The following is a 25,808-nucleotide window of genomic DNA, read 5'->3' on the forward strand; positions in this document are numbered from 1 at the left end:
ACGGTTTATTATTTATACTACGAATTCTATTAATCACTCATTTTCCAGTGTTATGAATATTCTGAGAGACTATTTTCTGCTTTTAAAACTCAAATCATTTTTGTTTTTATAAACATGGGGCCAAATATCTTCCTTTCATAGGCTTTAGATAAGAGTCAAAGTTGTGTTAGTAATAGTTTGGAAGTGCTCTCAGTGAAGGGCTGTTTTAGCTAAACTTTGTATCTCATGTTGGTACTAATGCAGTGTTATACATGAAACAAATGCTTAATAAATGTTTGTTGAAATTGTCTTGATACAGCTTGATTCTTGATTAATACTGCCATCTAGTGCCATCTTGGGCAAAATGCTTAATATTAAATACGTCGTGAATCAGTCCACCTTCATAGTAGCAAAAAGCTAAATTCTGGATATTTGTGAGGATACAATTAGGTATCCTATTTGGATTTTTTTTTAGGAAACTTGAGCATTTGATGAATCATTTTTTATAATGATTTATGATTGACTTTCTTACAGTGTTGCTCTTTTAGTAAAGCCTGAAATAAAGAGCATGTAATAAAAAATGAGGGCAGTTAGTATCTCAGTGGATAGATTGCCAGGTGTACAGTCAGGACGAGTTCAAATCTGACCTCAGACGCCATCTCTGTGACCCTGGGCAAGTCATTTAACCCTGTTTGTCTTAGTTTCCTCATCTGTAAAATGAGTTGGAGAAGGAGATGGCAAATCTCCCCAGTATCTTTGTCAAGAAAACCCTGAGTGAGATCATGAAGAGTCAGACTTGACTGAAAAAATGGCAACAATAAAAACAGAAATTTTAATTCCAAATTTCATTCAATATTATTTGTTTCCTTCCCTTCAGGTGAGAGATAAGTATTAGTCTTTTGTTTTTAATTAAATTTAATTTTTTCAGTGAACAAATGTCAATTTCCCCTTCTTCCCCCCATTGGAAAAGAAAAGATGAGTAAGACCCTTGGAACAAATATGCATAGTTAAGCAGAACAGTTTCTTCCTTCATTTTTTCCACAGAATCCTTAAGTGCTTAAAGTAACACAGATGGTTATATGTATATGGGGTACATGTTATTTATTTGTCTTTTTCCCCCCTCTTCTTTTCACTAGAGTCTATGTATGTTCACACCACCTGGAGTAAAGGAAGGAAAACCACGACTAATCCCAGCTGGGCCAATTACCCATGGTACAACAATATCTGCTTATGTAGCCAAATCGAGGAAAACAATGCTAGTGGAAGATATCCTTGGGGTAAATTATTTTTAACTTGTAATGGCAAATTTTATGTTTGATCATTTTAAAATAAAGTATGACTTACTGTTTTGATGTGAGCTCTCTTTTAGGTGTTTCTTCTTGCCCCACCCTCTACCCATCCTGCATTAAGACCAGGTGCTACTCGTTAAGGTAGTTACTCCCTGTTTGTTTGACCTTTATATACAAGTATCTCACTTGGGAGCAGGCACCACATAATTTTTTTAATAAGTGCTCGGATATTGATTTATAATTTTTGTATGTTTTTTACATTTCTTTAATCAGAATTTTTTTATTCATTTCAGAATTTTTGAAAAGGCACATATTTGACATAATTATCCATTAACTGGCATCATTTACCTGATGTCTCCAAGGAATTGGGTATTCCACAATAAGGAAAATTTCCTATTAATTAAAGCTTTTTATACATCAACAATTAAAAAATATTGACCATTTTGATTGAAATCTTTCTAAAATATATTTTTTCTCTCAACCTTCTTAAACACGGAAAAGTTATTTAACATTTATGAATGACTTAAGGTCATCATTACTTACATAGAATTATAAAATTTCAAAGTTGTAAAAAGATTTTGTATTGCTGCTTCCACTTTACAGATAATATTGGCCTAGAAAGGCCCAGAAAGAGTATGTATATTGCCCAAAGTCATACAGCTATTTAGTGACAGAATTCAGGCTAGAACCCATTCTTCTGGACTCCCAGTCAAAGGATCATTGCACACTTCCACTTGTATGTACAATAGATGATATGCTCAGAGATTACCAAAGATAATCCCTAAGCTAAATGGCCACAGACTGTTTTTTTTTTCAAATTTTGAGTCTGCTTTTTATTACTTGGTTTTCAAAAATATCTTTTCTTTTGTTACTGTTAGCAGTTTTCAGCGTGCTGTCTCTCAGAAGCACATCCCATTTCTGGTTTGCTCCTTGTAATTTTCTAAGGGTTTAGAATCTAGATAACTAACCATATTAGATATGTCTAAAGCAATAATGAATGAGGGCCTCAGAGTAGGTATTTTCAAGTAAAGACTGAGTGACATCTGTTTTGGCTGCTGTTGGGCCATTTCTGTTTCTTACCCCATCTTTGGCTGTAGATTCTTAATCTTTTAGGCTTCCTGATGAGAACTGCCTTTGGATATGTGAGGTTCACCGGATTATATAAAAATATTGAATAATTATCTGTAATCTGTGTACAATTTTGACTTTACAAAATGGCATAGTGGATTTTAGTACAGGCTCTGCCCTTACCTAGTTCTGTAACTTTGGATAAGTAACTTAACCTGCTTCTATCTCAGTTTCTTTTCCTGTAAAACAAGGAGAATGGAGTATATCACCTCTAAGGGACTTTTCAGTGCTGAACTTTAATCATTCTATAGTTGTTTTATAAGTTTAGTTATAATTTTCATACAATAGAACTGCTAACTACAATAATAATATTTAATGATACCTTACATTTGTATTATACTTTATGTCAGTAGTTTCCTAACTTTTTTAGTAAGTATCCTTTATTAATATCAGCTTTTCCAGCCCTCTATGACATTAGTAGCTGTATTCTTGCTACATAATTTTTTAGTGCTAAATAAAGATCAAAATGAAAGTTCTTGATGTATGTAGGAATTAAAATACTCTTTACAGTAAGTGTACATAACTTAGAGGTTGGGAATATTTACAGTTTTTAGAATATTCACATTTCTTTCAATTCATTGAGTGATTCAGAGTGTTTAGGTAACTGGCATTTTTGACCTGTAAAACATTAGCAATTGCAAGTACTGGTTTTGACGTTTGTAGTTTGGGTAAAATTCAAATTTATTCATACTGACCCTTTGCAGGTAAGATAAACTGCTGAAAATGAATTAGAAATTAGCCATGGTCAACAGTCCAAAGGCCTAAAGAGGACAATTATCTCAGATAAAAATTGCTGTTTTCATCTCGTGTCAATTACTGACTAATTTGAATATTGAAAATAATGAATTCTCTAACCTCCTTTTAATATTATTTGATTTTAATTTGTCCCATTATCTGAAAGAAAGGATAACAATTTTTCTGTAAGAGTAAACTAAACATTATTTCATTTGGGATATTTTTGAAATGTGAATATGTAACAGAAGTGTATTGCAACATTTTGAGCTAAAAGGAACCTTGGAAATCATCTAATCCAACCTCCTAATTTTTCATATGAGGAAACCAATTCCCGTAAGGGTTCTATGACTTTTCCAAGTGTATAGAATTAGTTACAGAATAGAGAATAGAAAACTGGGTCTCTTGACTGTCAGTCTAGTGCTCTTTTTTAGTATTTCACTTGGTAAACCTAAATTTTATTAGAATATTACATTTTGATTAAATTCTTAATATATTAAAAAAATCAAGAAATAGTGAGTTGACAGTGATTTGACAAGCCCTAAAATAACATTTTTCTTTATTTTATTTTATTTTTTGCTTTTTGGCAGGGCAATTGGGGTTAAGTGACTTGCCCAAGGTCACACAGCTAGTAAGTGTGTCAAGTGTCTGAGGTCGGATTTGAACTCAGGTCCTCCTGCCTCCAGGGCCGGTGCTCTAAAATAACATTTTTCTAAAGAATAATTATGCAGTATGTTAATTTAACTGCTGAGACTCTTCATTATCTTTGTCCTATGATTGGTGAAGTTGTGAAATACTAGAAAAGTTGAACCATATAAATATTGATATTTTCCACGTAAGTAAAATCAAAGATACAAAAAGTAGGTGCTGAATAGAAGGGAAGGTCCAGAGGTTCTCCTTGTAGAGAGAGCTGAAGAAGTTGGTTTTAATCCATCTGTGCTTAGAGTATAAGTTCCTTGTGGGAGAAGGCTATGCTTGCTTTTATTTATGTCTCTTCTGGGCACACAGTAAACATCTAATAAATACTTTGAATACTTATATATCCAAAGGCATTAAAAACATTTCATGAAATTCTTGGCCCTCTTCCCTCACAGTGCTTATGAGTATAAATGAACAAACCACTATAAAATCATTACAGCTTTTGTATACTTATCCCTTGCAGAAAATAAAGCCCTTGACAAATTATTTGAAGAACTTGACAAGATCCTCCAGATTTAGTCAATACATGCCTTGGTGCTTGGTGATTTCATTATACAACTGAGGGTAGGAAAATTTGGTGAAAATTTGGCAAAAATTTGGAAATTTTTTTTGGAAAAGAAAGATATGAGACCAAATGATTATAGATTACCCAAAAACCTTATACCTGTACGTCACGAATAATTTATTCAGAAAGAAAGTTAGAAAGCATTAATTGGTTATAGACATAGCATTAATTTTGGAGTTTGTTAGAACAGAGTAAGAGTAGCTACCAAATTAATTGAAAGGATTAAGATGGGAAAATGTTCCTTCATGGGACTGCAGCAGCTCTGATGTGATCTGTTTAAAGTGATTATTCACTCCAAAAATGAGAAATGGATAAAAGTAATGATACTGATTCTGAGCTATATCTTTGAAAGGTTTAGCCAGTGCAAAAGAGTTAGTTCAGTGAAAAAGCCAAAGAACCCAAAAGTTATGTAAGCTTAGAAAAAGCTTTATTCCCTTTCCAGGGAGAGAAGGCAATCAGTGACAGCATTTTGAAGCCAAGATCATTTACAGAACATTTTGGGGAAGGTGACGGAAGATTCATTCATTCAACAAATATTTAGCATTATTTTCCAAAGCACTGTTCCAGAGGCTGTGCATATAAAGCAAAAAAAAAAAATAGTCCTTACACTCAAGCAGCTGACACCCTAATTGAAGCGTACAGCAGGCACATGGAAATTAATTCTAGGAGGGAGACAGCAGCAACAAGTGGGAACTTCAGGAAAAGCTTCCCGCAGAAAATGGTGAGGAATTTTAAGAGGTAGAGTTCAAAAAGTATTCCAAGGATGGCAACAGTCTGTGAAAATGCACAGAGACCCAATATAGGATGTCACCTCACTGTGACTGGGATATGGTATATGAGAAGGTATAATAATGCAATAGGGCTGGAAAACTTAATTGGAGTCTTATTATGGAGCACCTTAATCACTATGCTGAGGAGCTTGTGTTCTTTTATAGACAAAATACTGAAAATTTTTGGGCAAGGAAGTGGGATAGTCATATCTGTCCCTTAGAAAGAATATTTTGATAATTGTGTGAATTGTGGTTTGGAGATGAACTAGACTGGAAGCAGGAATAACTAATAATTAATCAGGAGACCATTACTATAGCCAAGGTGAGAGAAAAGATGCACATGTTAACTGTGACTGGTCTTGTAAGCGGAGGAAAAAGAATAATGTAAAAGATGTTTTAAAAAGAGAGTCAAAAGGATTTGGATATGGGGGAGGAGAAAGAGGGTAGCGTGTAGGATAACTTTTTGAGTTTATCAATTAGTATGACTGGAGCTCTTTGGAGAGTGTAGAGATGTGATATACATTTGCTAGTTGTCTGAGTAGAGGTGATACTTGAAGACAGGAGAGTAAATAATGTAGAAACTACAGAGAGATGGAGGTAGAGGACAAAATCTTGGGGGATACCAGCTTTTAGAGGATGAGATATATAAGATAAATCAATAGTGCATACTCAAGTAGATGTCAAGGAAAGTTAGTGATCCTCAAGCTGAAATTATAAGCTCATAAAACAGAAGAGAACAGTTGAGAGATAGGCATGCAGAGAGCTTAGTTTGAGGTCCAGTTTGATAAAGGTCATCCTCAGAGCATTTCAGATGAAAGTGAAAGGAGGTTAAAAAACAGATGCACAAGACACCAGCTTTTCCCACATTTGTTTGGTGATATGGCCTTAGGTCTTCCACTTTTGGATGTGAGGAACTGGCAGTGGCACATGGGGTAAAGTCTGTGTACCAAAGCAGTTCGTGTTAGTCAGATCATTTTAAGGTACTCTGGGTTTGATTTTCAGTATCTGTCAAAGAGGAGAAGATTCCTTAAGAATGGAAAAGTTTAGAGATTACTTATATAAAAAAATCAGAGGCTGAGAAAACACCAACAATTATGCCTTGGTATGCCTACTTTGTGATGTATATAATGCAGTCATACCCGCATAAGTATTAACAAATATTGATTTCAGTGATATATTCAGTGACACTTTATGACTGAATAATAGAACGTCATTTCTTCCTAAGAATCAAAATTGCAAAGGAAAGACAAAGTGGATGTAAACACATGGTGACTTATATCTGAAAAGTGGCATAAGAAATTGCATTTAATACAAAAAAAACTGCTCAGTACTCTTTCTGTGGAAAGGCATGAACTCAAGAACACACAGAATATGAAGACAAGGGGATGTGGGGGGCAGTTATTGGTCAATGGGGAAGAGTTGTACCTTACACTGTTAGAAGAGTAACAAAATCAAGGAATCATATCAGAATTGGAAGCAACCTTGGCAATATATTATCTAACCCATCTATAACCAAAAATAAATTCTATCCTACAACATCCCTGACAAATGTTTATCCATCCTTTGCTTAAAAAAATCTGTAAGGAAAGGAAGCCCACTGCTTCCTGAGACAATCCATTTCATTTTTGGATAGTCCTGTTAATTAAAAGAAATTTTCCTGCATGGATTAGGTAAACTGAACTAAATGGCCTTTTAGGTCCCTTTCAATACTGAGGTTCTATGATTCTGTGACTTGCCAGATGGTCATATACCTAGTAAGGGTTTACTAATGAATAATATTGATTATTAATATTTTCCTCTGGATAGCATATATCATAGCTTATTGGTTTTATTTACTAAAACTGATTAGGGGGGATTTTTTTCTCTTTTTCCCTTCTCTTCTCCCCCCCCTTTTTTTCTTATTAGGATGAACGATTTCCCAAAGGTATTGGATTGGAATTAGGGACACGTGTCCAGTCTGTTCTTTGTTTACCAATTGTCACTGCAATTGGTGACCTCATTGGTATCCTTGAACTGTATCGGAATTGGGGCAAAGAAGCTTTCCATATCTGTCACCAAGAGGTAAAAACTCAACAGTAATTTGCTTTTAAGTTGAAAATTTGTCACATTTCAGTAAGGTTTAAAATGCCTAACGTTGGATTATGTGTGTCCTTATAATTATACGGAGGCTTTTAAAAACAATCTTGTTAGCTGTTAAAGTGGGAGGAAGTTTTTTATATTGGAATTGTGGTGATTATCTTAGTAATATTTTTATAATAAAAATACGTGCATCTTCTATCGAGAAGTGGTATGACATTTCTTAAGACTATATGTTTCACCTACAAAAAAAAGAGAATTTAGTTGTTTATATTTTTAATAGTGAAAAAATGACAGACCTGACCACATAGTAAGAAAGACATGGATTCAGGTCTAGCCTCTGAGACCTATTGGCAGCACTGTGAACTGAGCACTCCAAGTAGTTTTGAAGTTTATAGGTTGCAGAAGGGTTATGAAACTAAATTGAAAAAAGAAAAAAAAATTTCACAAGGACTTCTCTACACTAATAGAACCTCATGTCTATACCAAAAAAAAGCAGTCATGCAATTCTTAGGGTTATTGTTATAGCTACTTGATATGTTTTTAAGTACGTATTATGTCTTATTTATGTAGATTCCCAGTACATATTTCTCAAATGGAGAAACTTACGTTGTTTGGTTAAGTTATCTAGAACCAAATGTTCTCCAAAATCATAGGACTAAAATAATTCACTGTACAATACTGTTCTTTTAAAAACAATTGCAATAAACTTCAAAGGGGATATTCATGCTCTTTTACTGTGTTGTAATTTTGTTGTCTTTGAATAATGCCTGAAATAAATAGGCCATCTATTCGTTTTTGTAAGTCACTATTGTAGACATCATAATAGGAAATCAACTATAATATTAGGACAAATAGTCATAGCTTTTAATGCAAAAATAAAGGCTACTTCACTCCTTGTTACTATCCCCCCCCCCACAGAATTATACACATGCACATACACACACTTTTGCTACTAATAATGAGAATATTTTCCAATGTTCTCTTCTATTTCTACCCACTATTCAAACAAATAAAAATGGTATCAAACTTTAAGATCCTATTAGTGTATACCATAGATGTTTAATCTTTATTCCTTAAAAATGAGGAATGTTTTTCACTGAAAAATAATGGGAACTTTTTGCTGGACTAGAAGAAGATTGTAAACCCTTTGAGATTCCTGTGGCTCTTGTAGATGAATCTACCTTGTGCCTTAATATGAAATTACAGGGAACATGGTAGTTCCATGGTGCAGAAGAATGACAAATGTAGAAAAGAAACCATATGTAATCTCTCTCTCTTTTTTTAAAATCAGAATAGTGGTGTATCTGTAAAAGCACCTACAAGTTCAGTGACCCTAAGAAATGTATTTTGCTGCTTTTTTATTAGTGTTTTCTGTTAGAAAGTCTATTCGCAGGTGAATTGTCCTTTAGCCACTGCAGAGAAAATCCTGCAAAAAGATCTGTGGAAATAATTTTGAAATTCAAACTGAAGTTGATATTAAATAGTTTTAGATACTTTCCTGCTTTCTTTTTCAGGTTGCAACAGCGAATCTTGCCTGGGCCTCAGTAGCAATACATCAAGTCCAAGTGAGTCTTAGTAATGTTTTCATAAGACAATGACAAGTGGCCAATGTGCACACTTGAGAATGAATCATAGGCAAAACCTACAATGTATAATAGTGTATGCTGTGTGCTTTAGAAGAATAAAGAGCATCATACTTAGCAATTCTACCTTAAGAAACTTCTGGCATAGCTAAGTCAACCATGTCATTGAAATAGAGCAGTTCATGGAGCTATTTACTGTATGACTCCTAGAGTTCCCCTGCCATGTTAATGATTTTTGTCTTCTCTGAAACGTAATATTTTTATCGTCAGCGACCCTGTGTATTAAAACCAATGGTGCTATTTGCTACCTGTGTGACCTTGGGCAAGTCAAAGGGCCTTTGTTCCTCTTTCATAAAATTAGGAGGTTGAACTAAAGGGTGTCTAAGATTCCTTCCAACTCCATATTTGTGCTCTTACTTAGAGAGGGACAGGATCAATTAGTTTAACTCTGGGAAAGTCTGCTAAAAAGGAAACTCCTGACAGTTTGTTAGTTGCTTGGATTAGTGCATTAAGCTTTTCAAAAGATCATTTGCTAAATTCTTATAGAGCCACCCTTGAAGTTCTTCATCCAAGAGAACCCCAGTTCAAATTTTGCCTCTAAGGCATACTGCTTTAGTTGCTCTGAGCAAGATACCCAGATCTCAGTTCTCATAAGTTGCAAAGAAGGTACTAACCTGTATTAGTAAGGAAGTTTCCTCACCTAGAAGTTCCTTATACCAGTAATTACAGATTCAGTCCCTATTTTTATCTCTTAAATCATCAACTATACTTAGAGGCCAATTTAATTGAATACATGGTATGATTGAAAGGTCACAACAATGTATGAGTCTTTACTCTAACCACAGGTGATTTTTGGCTATTTTTATGACAATGACCAACTTTAAAGATGATAGAAGAGATGTCTGTTACAGAGTTAGTCCTTATACTATGTGTGTGTATGTGTGTGTGTGTGTATTTATCACTTCTTTGACGTTGGAAGAACATTTTTATTAGGATAGTGGAGGGCCCTATCAGCTGTTGTGAGCCAGCATTCAAAGGTAGGGGGAACCTTTTAGAGAGCATAATTTTTTCACTTTCTTTTTAGAAGTCAGTGTTTTAAGAAACTGTTGATTGTAAAAGAGAATAGGGCTATATCAATAAATGCAGAGTTCACCAAACTAAGCTACTACTTTTTAAATAGCAGCCACAATAGTTATTACTCCTGTAGATTCTCCCAAACAATATCATTTTGCATCATAGCCTTATTTTGTTACAACCATATTCTACTCTGTAGCATTTAATTAAGAACATTGTTCATCTAATACTGAATGCTCCCTGTGGTGTCCATTTTCATGGAACCAGTTGACATGTTAGATGGAAATATACCTATATGTTAAAAGATATTTGCCAGCTTTGTAGTATAAGCAACATGATATCACAGTCACAAACCAAGTTATTTTAAGCCTATTAAAATTAATGAGACAAATGACAGCCCTACCTTTTTTAATGAAAAGAAATCTTTTCTTCTGCAATTAATAGTCTCCATGCTTTCATTTATGTCAGGTATGCAGAGGCCTTGCCAAACAGACTGAATTGAATGACTTCCTACTTGATGTATCAAAGTAAGTGTCTAGGAGTATGATAACACTTTTTTTGAGCAAAGATTTTGTAATGAGTGCATATTTAACAGAAAGTCATAAGTAGTTGTAAATACTACAAATTTTGATTGTAGCCACTTATTGGAGGTCAGTTTATATTCTAGGTATAGTGTGATAAGAGCTATTGATTGCAGTCACTTCAGATACATAAAGGGTAGTCATATGGATGTGTGTAAGATAAAAATTAATTTGTAGTTAAATATACAAGATACATAACTTTTTACTTTTAAAATATGTCCACTAATGTTGACTACAAACTTTCCAAGTATTTTATGAGAAAAATCAAAGAATGAATTGAAGATGGGGGTTGGAGGACAACTATTGCTCAGTGGTTTATTTTCCAACAATGTCAGTACATTTATTTTCTGTTTATATCAATATTTCATTTGTTGAAATGTCTCTTTCCTTAGAAGAGGATACATGTCCCTAGACTAGAGCATGGGCTCTTTTCAGTCATGGACTTCTTTGGCAATATGGAGAAGTCTATGGGCTACTTCTCAGAATAATGTTTTCAGACAGTTAAAGGAAATGATAAATTTCAGTTAGCATTTAATGAAAATAAAGATATGTTTTTCGTACCCAAATTCATAGACTCAGCGGAACCTAGATTAAGAACCCCTGTCCTGCCCCAGAAACTTCTCTTGGCAGCTACCAAGGCTACTAGAAGTTAGGAGTGTATCAAAAGGTTGATCCTTACGAATGAATGAATGAAACACATTTAAGCAAAATACTGGGGGTTCAAAGGAAAGTAAGACATTTCTTGCTCTCAAGGAGCTTGCATTCTATTTTATTTTTATAGTATTTTATTTTTCCTAATTACATGTAAAGACAATTTTTAAAATTCAGTTTTTAAAAATTTTGAATCCCAAATTTTCTCTCTTCCTCTTTCCCTTATTTCCCCCTTTCCTAAGACAGTAAGTGATTTTGATACAGGTTATATATGTGCAATCATATGAAATATCTTTCCATATTAGTCATGTTGTAAAAGAAGAAACAGGCCAAAGTAAAAAAAATGAAAAAAAGCGCAAAATAGTATGTTTTGATCTGCATTCAGACTCCATCAGTTCTTTCTCTAGAGGTGGATAGCATTTTCCATCATGAGTCCTTTGTAATTGTTTTGGATCATTGTATTGCTGAGAATAGCTAAGTCATTCATAGTTGATCATCGTACAGTGTTGCTCTTACTGTATAGTCATCATACAATATTACTCTTACTGTATTCTTCTCATTCTGCTCACTTCACTTTGAATTGGTCACTAAGAATAACTTGGCAGTAATATTTTCGAGTTCTTTCCGTGATCTGTGAAATAATTCATCTGGTCTTGGTGACTTGAGCTCATTAGCTAGGTGAACTGTCTTCTTCAGTTTTAACTCCCCCTTAGTAATTATTTAAACATCCTTTGGAAGAAAAATATTCTCATTGAGAAAGTAGAAACAAGATGAGCAGTACATTGAGCTCTCTCTCTCCTTGGAGAAATTTCCCATTTTTATTCTATCTCAGTCACACACAGGGATGGTCGTTGCATTGACCTCATCATTGCTAATAGGTGTTGCATCTTCATGGTAGATAACTCTGAAATTCTCCTCTCTGACCATAACCTCCTTTGCTTCTCTCCCTCTCTGCACTTCATTATTTCCTTCACACATAGAGCTAGCTCACCATTACCTCTAGTCATTCTGCCCTTCCTGTTCTCCCAGGCCATCATCACCACTCTGGCCTCATTTTTTCCCCTTATGTGTCTTGATAATATATAGATATATTAGATATAGATAATTATAGATAGATAGATTAGATAGATAATTAGTTCATGGATGATCTCTCTAACTATTTAATCCCTTTCCTCATCATTGCTTGCTCCTTGCCGTATTCCCATCCAATTTCTTACAAAAGTGGGACCTCATTGCTGATTGACCCTATTCGGCTCTCCATAGCAACTGGTCCAAGCTTCTTGTTCTCTTTTCAACTTCCTACATTATTCTCAACACAGGACTTGGTTTTATTCTTCACTAAGAAACTACAGGTCATCTATAACTCTTCAACGTCATTCCCTGCTCTCTTCCATTGCTCCAGCCTCTGAGGACAATGATCCCCTTGCCAGGGCCAATCCCTTTACTTGTGCTCTTTGTCCCTTCTCCTATTTCCTCTAATAGCTGAGCCTCTCAATTAATTCTTGTAATTCCTTTGTTTTATAAACTACTTTTCTGCTGACTACAGACATGCCTGGGTCTCCCCCTAATTTTTTAAAAAAACTTTACTTGATAGTCCTGTACCCTTAAACTATCTCCCTATATTTATCCTCATTTTCACTGGTCATACTCTTAGACAAAGCTCTCAAAGCCGTTTGTATTCATTCACGTACTCTCCTCTTTTCCACATCTCACCCCTTTCCAATCTGGTATTTGGCCTTAGCATTCAACAGAAACTGCTTCCTCCAGACTTACCAGTGATCTCTTAATTGCTAAATGTGGTAGCCTTTTCTCAGTTTTTGTCCTTTTTTACTCTCTTTCCTGGGTACTTTTTTCTCTGTGTGTTTTTGTTGACACTGCCCTCTCTAGATTATCCCTTAAATTTTGCCCCTGATTGTAGATTGTCCTATAAGGCTCTCTCATGGCGATCTCACTAGCTTCAGTTATTATCACTGCACAGATCAAGATATCTAGCCCTATTGACTTTCTCGAGCCCTGATATTATATTACCAGCTCATTGGACTTCCCCACCTGGAGATCCTCCAAGCATCTTAAACTCAACATAGCCAAAATAGAATTAATTATCTTACCTCCTGAACCCACCTGTCCTCCAAATTTGTGCAATTCTGTTAGGAGTACCATCATCCTTAGAGTTAGTTTATCTAAGCATCATGCTTTGTTTTTAAATCTCTACATTTCACTCACATTCAACTTTTGGTACACTGACACATGTTTTTGTTGATGACTTATTATCATTTTCCCTCTCATAAACCCTTTCCAAGGGCTCTAAGCAAGATGCTAAGAGACTTCCTTTAGAGTTCTTGTTATTAGTTGATATCATTTATTGTTCATTTGTACTACAAGACCGCTTTCCCTTTTTTCCAGTCACAACATTTATTTGACTTGATTATTTTCAATGATACCCTATTTATGCCCATCATGAGACACTCCATTGCTCTTTGTGAGCCCCACAATTTTAATTCTAGAGAGCTTGTAGTATTATGTGTTATAGAGACATAAGATAAAGCAGAGAAATTTGACAACTTTACCTAGGATAAGTCCTGTTTATCTTGAGTTGGGTGGGTATAGATAAATAGAAGCTGTCAGAGGAGGCAGTTTTGTCATGTAGAGCTATTTTTGTCTATGACTACATGTTGCTCTTCATTTTCATAATCTATTACATATTGACAAGCTGATCCACTCAGTTTATATCCATGAATTTATCTGACTAGTAAAGATCATTTTGAGTGAAACTAGTCATGCAAATTGATGGGATTATCAAATTCAAACAAATTGTCTATTCCATCAACTAAATGACAAAGATACTAAATAGAACAACCAGAATTGACTCCTGTGTAATTCAAATCCTTTGAAAAACTGACACCAAAAAACTATTCCAGTAATGCTTTGATTAATGATTTCTCTAGGAATGAAATTCCTTTACAACAGAGTATGTTTAAAACAAGGGCAGAACAATTAGTGATGGAATGAAGAGCTACATGTATACGTAGGAAAAAATTTCTCTTCCTGATAAAAATACATCTGATGACAAGTTCTGTTTTTCCCCACCCAGCTGAAAATAAACAAGACTAACCTGAGGTAGGTTGAAAAATTTGCCATTTTTAAAATATTGTATATCCAGCTTTCTTCTTTTATTTTTCTCTTGTAGTCATATGTAGACTCAGTTGGATGTGCCTCGGACCTCTCATTCTCTTTTTTTCTCTTCAATTTCTACTAACTTTAATTCAGTTCTTTTGTATCCTCCCTTCTATTGCATAACTCCAAGATGTTGATGTTATGTTGTCTGACATGTTAGTGTTTAATTATCATAGCCTGTTTTCTTTGGTGACCTAGAAGGCATATATTATTTCTACCTGAGACAGTAAAGTTACTGACAAAGAAGGTGTTCTTACAATTTATGTTTTTATAGAATTGCCATGTATCAACATTATTAGATGATTTTATATTAATATCTTTTTCCAAAACTTAAAATTGATTTATTGTTGTAATGACTCCATATGTATGTGTCAGAAGTTGGACAAACCTACACAATGTCACTCATATATGGCATAATACTGGTGCCTCATGGATGTAGATTTATATTTGTAGTAGAATTTTCCAGTAAACCACTTATTTTGTCTCCATAACCTCACTCAACCAGAGATTGATTGGAACTTCTAATTCATCTTGGGTCTGAATATTGTTATAATTATTATTATAAAATTAGAGTATAAAGTATCTGTTCCCTTGCTATCAGACCTGATTTTTGGTGTATGACACCTCATAGGAAATAGTCTTAAATAATGAACTAGTACACAGAATACTGAGAAGTGTGGGATTGCCCTGTATGATACCCTTACTTAGAATAATCTCTATTTTTGTAGTCAGTTTTATTGTTTTACCTGTTATCTCCATGTGGGTGATTCCCAGATCTAGCTCTAGTCTATCTTCTGAGTACCAGTTCCTTGTCACCAGCTGACTATTGGTTATTTCCAACTGTATTTCTTCTAGGAATCTCAAACTCATCTTGTCCATCACAGAATTCTTTTCCCTTTCCCCTAAACTTTCCCCTCTTTCAAACTTTCCTATTTCTGTCAAGGATACCATCATCCTTTCATCCCACTGAGGATTTAAAACTTGGAGGCATCTGAACTTTTCTCTCTACCTCCTCACGTTTAATCGTTTCCTAAATCCTATTGATTCTGCAAGGGTCGGGGGGGCGGGGAAGCAAAAAACATGTCTCTCAGCCATTCTCTTTGTCCTCCTCAGTCCTCACCATCTCTCGCTTAAACTATTGCATTGACCTTCTAAGTATTTTCCTTGCCTTCAGTCTCTACCCACTCTAATCCATCCTCCATACAGCTATAGAATTGACGTTTCTTTTAAATTTTGTAAAATTTTATTTTCAATTTGTGGAATAAAACAAGCATTTCTAAAACATTGTATAATAAAAAAGATGATTGCATATGAAACTGCAAATCCATTATGTAGAACTTGCTATCCCTTTTAAATATATAATAAAATTATCATATAAATTATTTTTCCTTTTTTACTCCCCCTTGAGTTAGCTACCATTAGACACAAATATGTGTGTATATATGTGTATATTATATATGTAAAATCATTCTATACGTACTTCTGTTTATCAGTTCTTTCTCTGGATGCAGATAGCGTCTTCTTTCCTATGTCCTTTGTAGTTAATTTGGGGGCTTATTTGCTCAGAGTTGTTCTTAAAACAGTATTGCTTTTACTGTATACAATATTCTCTTGGTTCTTCTCACTTCATTCTTCATTATTTTGTTGGAGTCTGTCTATGTTTTTTTCTTAGGTCACTTAGATTATTATTTCTTATAGCACAGTAGTATTCCATCACGATCATACACCACAGCTTGTTCAGCCATTCCCCAGTTGATGGGCATCCCTGCAATTTCCAGTTCTTCTCCACCACAATGAAAGCTGCTGTGAATACTTTACACAAAAAGTTTTTTTTTTCCTTTTTCCCTAATCATCTTTGGAAATAAACCTAAGTTCAAAAGGGGTACATGATATAAATTATAAAGAGAGAGATTACAAGAAAATTTAAAGAACATGGTCCATATTCATTACCAAATTGATATTTCTGAAGTATGCATTTGAAATGTTTTTTCTTTGGCATTTCAAGCCTATTACACCCTGACCCTCACTTCTCAGGCTTATTGCGTGTCACTGTCCTTCAAATACTCTTATGTTCTCATCCAGCAGGCCTACTTGCTCTTCTCATGCACATCATTCCATCTCCTATCGCTGTGTCTTTTCTCAGGTTGCCCCATCCCTAGAACGCATTGTCACCTCACTTTGTCGAATTCCTAGCTTCTTTTAATACTCAATTCAAATGTCACCTCCTATTGGAGACCTTTCCATATCTTTTCCCCCTGTTAGTGCCCCCTCTCCCTTCAAAAATCATTTGGTATTTATATTCTATATATTTTATGTTTACATATCACTGACATATTATCTTCCTTTTCCTCTCCCAGGAGAAGATAAGATCCTTAAGGGCAGGGACTGGTTTTTTTCTTCTTCTTTGTAACCAAGTACCCAGCGTTATACCTAATATGAAGTAGCCTATTCACAAATGCTTGTTGAATAAATCAATCAGTATTTATATGGTTTGCTTAAAATTAGCAAGAGAAATAAATTCGATCGGCACATTTAAAAAATTTCATCTATTAAAAATAGCTGCAATAAGTATCTAAAGAGTCAGTGTATGAAAATGTAGTGCTTCTTTTTAAATTTATAGTGTAACTATTGTTGCTATTCCTAAATATAATCAAAATCAAAAAATGTACTGAAGCCTTAGTGTTTACTGTAATCAAAATAAGACTGCTTACAAACTTTATGTTCCTTTTTTTTTTTTTTACAGAACCTATTTTGATAACATAGTCGCAATAGATTCTCTACTTGAACACATAATGGTAGGTAATGGTAGGTCTTGTTTTTTAAAATGACATTAAATCTGAGGAATCTCAGCTTCTCATTCTGTACTTATATAAACTGCTATTAATATTATGGTGAATGATGATATTTAATAAAAAGTAATTTGGATATCACTACCAAATTACTGATAATTTCTAATAATGGCCTCACCCTTGGAAGCCAGGTAGACTTTAAACCCTTTTCTTTCCTTTTAATGCTGAATAATATGATATTTCTAGCCTTAACTAGTAAATAACTCACAACTCCTTTCTCAAAAATGTAATCGGAAGCACAAGGCATGTCAATTGATGCAAAAAATATGTTTAATCTTTTGATCTATTCTTAAATCTGGTCCTTCTAGTGTACATCCCTTTACTACATTTCAGGTCGCGATAAAAGAGGTTGTTGTGTACTCTAATCTGAATATATTTGATCATGGACCAATATTAAGCTACATTTTTCCTTCCTATAAGCTAACTAACTAGTATTTCAAGGGAAAAGCCATGGACAGTGTTCCATGGAGGCATGTAGCATTTTCCACACCTTGTCACTTAAAATACCTCAGCTTTCCACCATGCTCCCCTCCTCAGAGCTTTCCTCTCGTGTCAGCATCCTTCACTCCAAGACTATCAGCAGTCATTCTTACCCTTTCCTCAGAGACAGTCTCAGGGTTTTTGGTGAGGTGGCACAACATCAGTTTATTACAAAAATACCTAGGACTGCCATGCTGCATCTTTACTATAGAGTTTTTTCATGTATCCCTGAGCTATGTGGACTTCAGAGTCATGGCATGTTAGACCAAATGCATCAGGTAATTTAGAATGTTGAAATTTTAAAAGCCTTCATAGTGTAGAGGCAGTGTGCTAAAGCGGTTGGCATTCAGTGTCAAACAAGAGCTTTAGGTCTTTGTTCTTAATTAGCATCACAGTGCTTTAAGGTACATGTTTTAAGAGCTTTAGGTGTTATGGCAAAGAACCACTATTCCATCATAAAGAAAGCTTTCTTGGCAAAGTTTTTAAAGCTATAATTAATATTTTTCTTTGATCTTTAATATCCTGTTGCTTTATTGACAGTAACATATCCACAAGACTACATTTTATTTCCAATACGTGAAACATCATTTCGCAGCATAAGTGACAAGCACACAGACCCAGCAGACGCTCTTTTATCTGTTTTTGGCATTCCACTGTAGAAGCTGTATAAAAAACAGAGTACTCTACTCTTTGCCAAGCTTTTCCAGAGAGACATCTTATTTTTATTCCATTATAAAGGTATAAATTTTAGGCTAAAGAAATGGATTACTAGTTTCTCTGCAGATAATGTAGCCTTTTCTTGATTATGAGGTCCTTGTTAACATCATTTGGTAATGTACCATGTTTTCATGTAAATGTCCTCAAGTTCTGTTGAGATGTACAGGCCTATTTGCTTCATCTAAGAAAACAAACCACCTTACTTTTTGTTGATTGATTGAGTCTGTTGTTTCTGTTGTCTGTTCTCTCCTTTTTAGCTGAGATGTCTTGCTATTTCAGCAAAAAGGCATCCCCACTTTACAGTTTGCTATCTTTAAAGCTTATTAAATCAGTAAGCTATATTTCACAAAATATTTGGAGTCCTGTGTCCTATGGATGGTTGCAGGATGTTCTTCCATAATATAATTAATGAGTTTTTTAATAGCCATTTTCCTCATAACTATCCCTCCTGCCCCCCTTGGTTTTACAGTTGTATTCTGAGTGACGAAAGCTATGCAGTATGACCTCTGGAAAAGAGAGATGTTGCTATATCTGATAATGCAGTGAATCATAGAATCTCTAGAGTTTGCAGGAGCCATGTAGTCTAATATATACCTGAGCGCAGACGGCATAGTGTAGTAGAAATTTGTACTTCTCAAATTAGTTATTATTAAATTTATTCCATCATTATAATTTATGAGGATCTTTTTTTGGATCCTAATTGTGTGAATTTCCTCCCTGCCTTATATAAACATATTTCTATAGCTTCATCTAAATCATTCATAAAATTGTGGAGAGTAACAGAATAAAATGAAAGTAACAGTTTTGAAAAATGTAGGGAGCAGATGTGCCCAAGGAATTTTCTCCCTTGATTCTAGCTGTCTCCCCTTTTCTTTGTGGTTCATGGATTAGGTATGAATTCCTGTATTCTCTTTATCTTGAATCCTTTCTGCCTCTCACTAAAGACACTCTAGTTAATTCTTACCCTTTATCAGTGTGGATTTCTAAGAGTTTGGTGGCCGCAGATGTTCAAGATTTCTTACTCGTTTTGTTGAACAAAGTATCACTAACCCAATCTACTTGAAGGAAATAAAGAGAGGGGAGGAATGAAGAAGGGAGTAAAGGAGGAAGGAAGAGATTGGGGGGGTGGATGAAGTTAATTTTTAACACCAAAGAAATGATGATGACATTAAATGACTAACATTTATGTAGTGCTATGTGTGCTAGGCTCTGTACTAAGTGCTTTACAAATATTTTTTCGTTTGATCCTCACAATAATGCTAGGGGGTATGTTTTATTTTTATCTCTATTTTACAGATAAACAAAATGAGGCAATTAGATATTAAGTGATTTGCTGAGGATTACACAATTAATAAGTGTCTGAGACTGCATTTGAACTCAGGTCTTAACTACAGGCCTGGCGCTCTATGCACTGTACCACCTAGCCGCACAATAAAAGTTGTGTTAAGTCATAATATTTAATCATAATAGTTAAGCATTAATCATCTGTTAAAGTGCTTTATTATCAAACTACATTACTTCTCCTTTTTTTGATTTTCATAAGGCGATCCTTATTTAAACAGGAAGAGAAATTTCTCCACTTGTATAATTTAAAACTGTTACAAATTAAAATTCCTTCTCCTAGTACTTAGTGGTTTTTTAAACATTTTAAATGAACAGTATTTTTATGACACCTTTGGTGATTCTCATTCTTGATGTTACAGAGTGTGCAAAATAAAGTCCTTACTATTTATTATTAGCAATAACAAAAAGCAGTTACTGAGCGCCTAGGAGACACTTGATGGGATGCCTTTTTTCAAAGGCATGGTTTCTTCCCACAGAGAATTTAAAAATTTTTTCAGCATAACATAAATGAAAAATGAATTGTCTTAAGGCTGTCCAGCATATCCACAGGTCTTAATATTTGGTAATGCTGAGCAAACCAAGCACCCTTAAAAATGTCACTTTTCCTACGTGGGTTTTAATCTCAAGAGATGCCATGAAGTACTTTGAAATGAAATTATCAAGCAGCTGAATAAAGAAAATGCTTTTCTCCTCTGTTTCTAATCCCTCTACTGATATTTAATACTAATTACTAATTAAGTCCTTCAAAGAACCATGATTTCCTCAATGTGAGTGTTTCCACTATTCATATAGATTACCGCATCTCTTAATAGGCAGTTTTTTTTTTCTCATAAGTTTTCTTTCTAATGCTGTTGTGAATAGGGGTAGCTACATGAGGGAGAAGTGCTTTCAAAAGGTATTCACATTCCCCAGCAACAGCCTGATCTGTCAAAGGATGGATACCTGCCAGTCCTACTGCCTTCCACTTTACTGCATAAGTGTTTGGGATTTCCTCCTTTGGGTACTGCCTGAGTAACAGGGCCTGCCTTCTACCTCATGTTGCCTTCCTTATTGGAAGTCCTCGACTGCTACAGATCAGTTGTCTTGCATAAAAATAAATTATTTTTCTGCAAGTGAGGATTTGAGCACTGGATTAGGAGTCAGAACAGCAAGGCTCTCATACTTACTCTTTGACTTTCGATGAGTTATTCAACCTCTTCAGACTTCTATTTCCTCATCTTTTGATGTTTCTCTTGATTCTTGTATTTGAAAGTACATTTTCTATTTAGCTCTGGTCTTTTCAGCAAGAATGCTTGGAAATCCTCTATTTCATTGAAATTCCATTTTTTTCCCCTGAGACAGTATACTCAGTTTTGCTAGGTTGGTGATTCTTGGTTTCCTTTGACCTCTGGAATAGCATATTCCAAGCCCTTCAGTCCCTTAGTGTAGAAGCTGCTCAATCTTGTTTTATCCTGATTGTGTTTCAACAATACTTGAATTGTTTCTTTCTGGCCACTTGTAATATTTTCTTCCTGACCTGGGAATTCTGGAATTTGTCTACAATATTCCTAGGAGTTTTCCTTTTGGGATCTCTTTCAGGAGGTGATTGGTGGATTCTTTCCATTTCTATTTTACCCTCTGGTTCTAGAATATCAGGGCAGTTTTCCTTGATAATTTCTTGAAAGATAGTGTCTAGGCTCTTTTTTGATCATGGTTTTCAGATAGTCCAATAATTTTAAAATTCTCTCTCCTGTATCTATTTTCCAGGTCAGTTGTTTTTCCAGTGAGATATTTTGAATGGTTTTCTATTGTTTCATTCTTTTGGTTTTGTTTTATAATTTCTTGATTTCTCACAAAGCCATTAGCTTCCATTTTCTCCATTCTAATTTTTAAGGAATTATTTTCTTCAGTGAGCTTTTGGACCTCCTTTTCCATTTGGCCAGTTCTGCCTTTCAAGGCATTCTTCTCCTCACTGGCTTTTTGGAGTTCTTTTGCTGTTTGAGTTAGTCTGTTTTTCAAGGTGTTATTTTCTTCAGTATTTTTCAGTATTTATCAAGTTGTTGACTCGTTTTTCATGATTTTCTTGCGTCACTCTCATTTCTCTTCCCAATTTTTCCTCCACTTCTCTTACTTGATTTTCCAAATATTTTTGATCTCTTGCATGGCCTTAGACCATTCCATATTTTTCTTGGATGCTTTGGACATAGGAGTCTTGACTCCTCTGCATGTCTTGATCTTCCTCATCAGTAAGTGTGTAAGAAAACATCTTTTCAACAAGAAATTAACCTTCTATAGTCTTAATCTTTTTCCCCTGTTTGCTCATTTTCCCAATCAATTATTTGACTTTTGAGTTCTTTGTTAAGGTGGAGGGTGTACTGCCCCAATTTTCAGTGGTTTTCTGCAGTTATTTTCAGAGATATCTCTAGGGAACTGTAAATTCTCAGTTCCTCCAGAGTGGTATGATCAAAAGAGAGTTGTTGACTCCTCTCCTGGCCTGTGCTGTGGTCCATGAGCAACCACAAGTACTCTTTTCTGCCCTGAAACTGTGAGGAGGGTTCCCTCTCCACAGCAACTACCAGCTCCGCCATGCCAGCACTCTTCCTCACCCCAGGACTGCCACCTAGGACTGTGACCCAGATCAGCCACTTGGTTCTCCCACCATCTGTAGGCTGAGAGCTTCAGAAGCAGCCACCACCGTGGTGGTGGCTGCCACCACCCTGGGGCTGGGGCCAGATCAGGTTCCTTTCTTACCCAGGTGAGAGAGCTTTCCCACTGACCTTTGAAGCTGTCTTTGGCATTTGTTGGTTTAAGAAGTCTGGAAACCACCATAGCTGCTTGCTCCAGTCCTGTCTGTGCCAGCACGGGGCTATACTCTATTCCAAGCACAGTGCGATGACCCTTCCTGTGCGTCTTCTGGATTGTATTGAGCTGGAAATCTGCTTCACTGTCGTTTTGTAGCTTCTGCTGCCCTAGAGTTTATTTAGAGTCATTTTTTATAAGTGTTTCGAGGGGTTTGGGGGGAGAGTTCAATCAGGTCTCTGCTTCTACTATGTAATATTGGCGCCACCCCTCCTAGTGCCTAGTGTTTTTAAGGAATTTCTCAAGTTGTGATCTTTCTAAAAAATAATCTTATAAAATATCAGTGAATATCTGGGCTTAACCCAAAATTTCACTTTGTTTTATTCCTGTCCACCACAGGAGGCCTAAAATTCATTCTTGCTGCTGGTTCTCTAAATGTTAGGTCTCTTTCCTTTAAGCTGGGAAAATATTGTCATTGACATATATTTATATGTAAGGTAAGGGTTCTATCTCTAAAGAACTTTGGAATTGATTACATAACATGGGAGATGTTAACAAAGGACTGCCCATCATGGTATGCCAGCATCAAAGAAGGCCCTGAAGCAGCTCAAAAGAAACGTGAGGTGTGAAAATTTAAAATCATCTCCTCTCCAGATGTTCATATGGACTGTTTGTGCCTAACCTGTGGTAGAGGCTTCCAAGCTCATATCGGTCTGATCAGCTGTAGTCAGACACACTGTTCCCTTAACTCCAACATAGTGATAATCATTTTGGTCCTCATGTAGAATAAAGAACAACCAGCCAAGGATTCTCTAACAGCCAGTGATGTATTATCAGCCATGCCATAAGAGCACTTGGGGATAAATTGAGGGAATAGTCTATTAAATCTACTAGCCTGATGGAAAAAAGAAAAAAAATATAAATATATATATATATATGTGTATGTGTATATATATATATATGGATCTTAGGTTCTCCCAGTTATATTTTATGAGGGAAAACACTAAAATATATATCAAATGGGGATGACAAGGTCCATGCTTGATACACCAGAGACTACATTACTAAAATTTATAGACCTTGAGGACAATTGCATTATTTTTCAAGGTCACTTAAAATTTTATTCAGTTTAGTCAAATGAATTAAATTGGCTAACTATTTGGTTGATAGTTTTAGGTATTACTTGTATTTCCAACTATTGGTGGATGTTATCTAGGTTTAAAAGTTACGTAGGCCAGAGTAGCAGAAGAACAGGGAATTCGAAGATGGAAGAACTGATGTTATTGAAATGATTGACAGGGTAGGGAGGGAAATGAGGATAGAACGGGAGAATAGGGAGGAATTCCAAGATCGAAGATCACAAGGGTGAAAAAGGGCTGCCCCGTTGGGTAGTTGATAAATAGAGATGGTAGTCAGAAGAGTTGAGAAATTGAAGGAATGATGACAACCAACTGTTAAAAAATCAACAGCATAGGTACTAAAATCTCTGAGGATAATTTGAGGAAGGATTTGAGAGGCCATAAAGGACAGTGATGATAAGCAGATTGTTATGGAGGTCACTATATCAGTAGATGACAAAGAATTGAGAGAGATCATAAGAGTCAGATGTCATGAACTTAAGAGGAAGAGATATGATTAAGTAATACTGAGGGTTTAGAAGTAGCTGTGATAAGTAAGAAATATGTGTTAGAGAAGAACAGGAAATGCATGAAAAAGAAGTGAATATTGTGAACAATCGTAATCCTGAGGAAGGACTGGGTTCTAATTAAATGCTCCTCCTTCCCCCACCTTTTTTTTAAGCTATTCAGTTCAAACAAATGAAGAGAAATATGAAAGATTTGAGATTCCTGGTCAGTTTAAGGAAAGTAATTATTTCTGTGTATGCTAAATATTTAATCTGAATTACTTTTGACAAGTTGTGGAATCCACTTAGAGTTCATAGGATCGCGGACTAAGGCTTAGAAGGGAGCCTTAGAGAGGCTGGTCAGTATCTTTATTTTATAGGTGAGGAGGTGAAGTATGCAGAATTTAAGCCTCTTGCCCTACCCATGGGCAGGCAGTTTGTGAATGGCAGAGTCCGGATTTGAACTAAAATCTCATGACTCCAAATTGAAAACTTTTTCGATTGCCCCACCTTTCCCCTTGTTCCAGAGCAAGGCTGGCCAGCACTTATTTAAGTAATGCCTCAGTTATTCCCTTCATCTCAGGCTTTCTACGGAGTTTCTTGATGTCTAAGCTTTGTTTTGTTGTTTTTCCTTAGATATATGCAAAAAACTTGGTGAATGCAGATCGTTGTGCACTTTTCCAGGTAGACCATAAGAACAAAGAATTATATTCAGACCTTTTTGATATTGGGGAGGAAAATGAAGGGAAGCCTGTCTTTAAGAAGACCAAAGAAATAAGGTATGCAATGAAGTAGAAAAGCAAATAGGCTGTGATTACAGATGTGCCGGTATTATGTTACCCGCTTTCTGTGCCTATTCACAGGTATGCTGACAATACTTGTCATACTGTGATATCATTCCCACCAGGACCCGCCTCCAGAAGGTAGTACTTCTGGGAATGACATTGCAGTGCCACCGAAACAGCCTCTCTGAAGCAAAAACGTCACTCCTGGAAATGCCCTCTTCCGGAGGCGGTCCTTTTGGAAATCATGGTGGAAAAACTTACTAGTGTGCCAAGGTAGGTCCAGGTGCACCCCATCTGCTCTTGTGCATCTTCCATGTAGAAGAGCGTGGAGATGTTTGATAAGGGTGCACCAACGCTGAGCGTCTCCTCAGCTGCATCTCTAACACCAAAGAACCAAACACAGTATGGCTAATGTTGTTGATTTGGGCATTAAGTTAGTCAGTTCGTATCACCGAACAGTCGTTGCAGCCAGTCATGTCATACCAACCCCCGCCGTGTGTGTGTGGGTGTGGGTGTGGGTGTGGGTGTGTGTGTGTATAAATAAATATATATATATATAGTTACTCTTGAAATTGGAATAATCGTCAGTAACCTATAAATGGCCACCATAGGTAGGATCCTGCTTACAGAAATCATATGGTACAACATTGCAAATCAATGGAATGCTTATTTGGCTGATGGAGATATGGACTTTTTCACCATTCAAGTTAGATCACACGCGGAGCACTCCAGCATAACCCAGAAATTATAAAGGATTCAATATAGACAACTCTTATTTTAATCTTTTCTTTTTCTCACAATAACATAAAAGTGCTGTGGTAATTACCAGATCCCAATGTACTTCCCCCCCCCACCCCAGTAAACTAGATTCCTCTTGGCAAACCTATGTTGCTGGAGCACAGTGAAAATTAGCTAGCTAACTTCCAT

General features: G+C 35.6%; 1 protein-coding gene across 1 annotated transcript in view; it reads left to right on the forward strand.

Annotated features, from left to right (window-relative positions):
• The window catches only part of PDE10A (phosphodiesterase 10A), a 262,739-nt gene that overhangs the window by 151,477 nt on the left and 85,454 nt on the right, over window positions 1-25,808 (forward strand). The window contains exons 6-11 of the mRNA XM_036768216.1: window positions 1,116-1,256; window positions 7,068-7,223; window positions 8,756-8,806; window positions 10,367-10,425; window positions 17,048-17,099; window positions 24,733-24,875. Of these exons, the coding sequence (XP_036624111.1) occupies window positions 1,116-1,256; window positions 7,068-7,223; window positions 8,756-8,806; window positions 10,367-10,425; window positions 17,048-17,099; window positions 24,733-24,875 (602 nt within the window). The remainder of the gene's footprint in view (window positions 1-1,115; window positions 1,257-7,067; window positions 7,224-8,755; window positions 8,807-10,366; window positions 10,426-17,047; window positions 17,100-24,732; window positions 24,876-25,808) is intronic.

Source organism: Trichosurus vulpecula, chromosome 7 (genome assembly GCF_011100635.1).
Source record: "Trichosurus vulpecula isolate mTriVul1 chromosome 7, mTriVul1.pri, whole genome shotgun sequence".
Lineage (NCBI taxonomy): Eukaryota > Metazoa > Chordata > Mammalia > Diprotodontia > Phalangeridae > Trichosurus > Trichosurus vulpecula.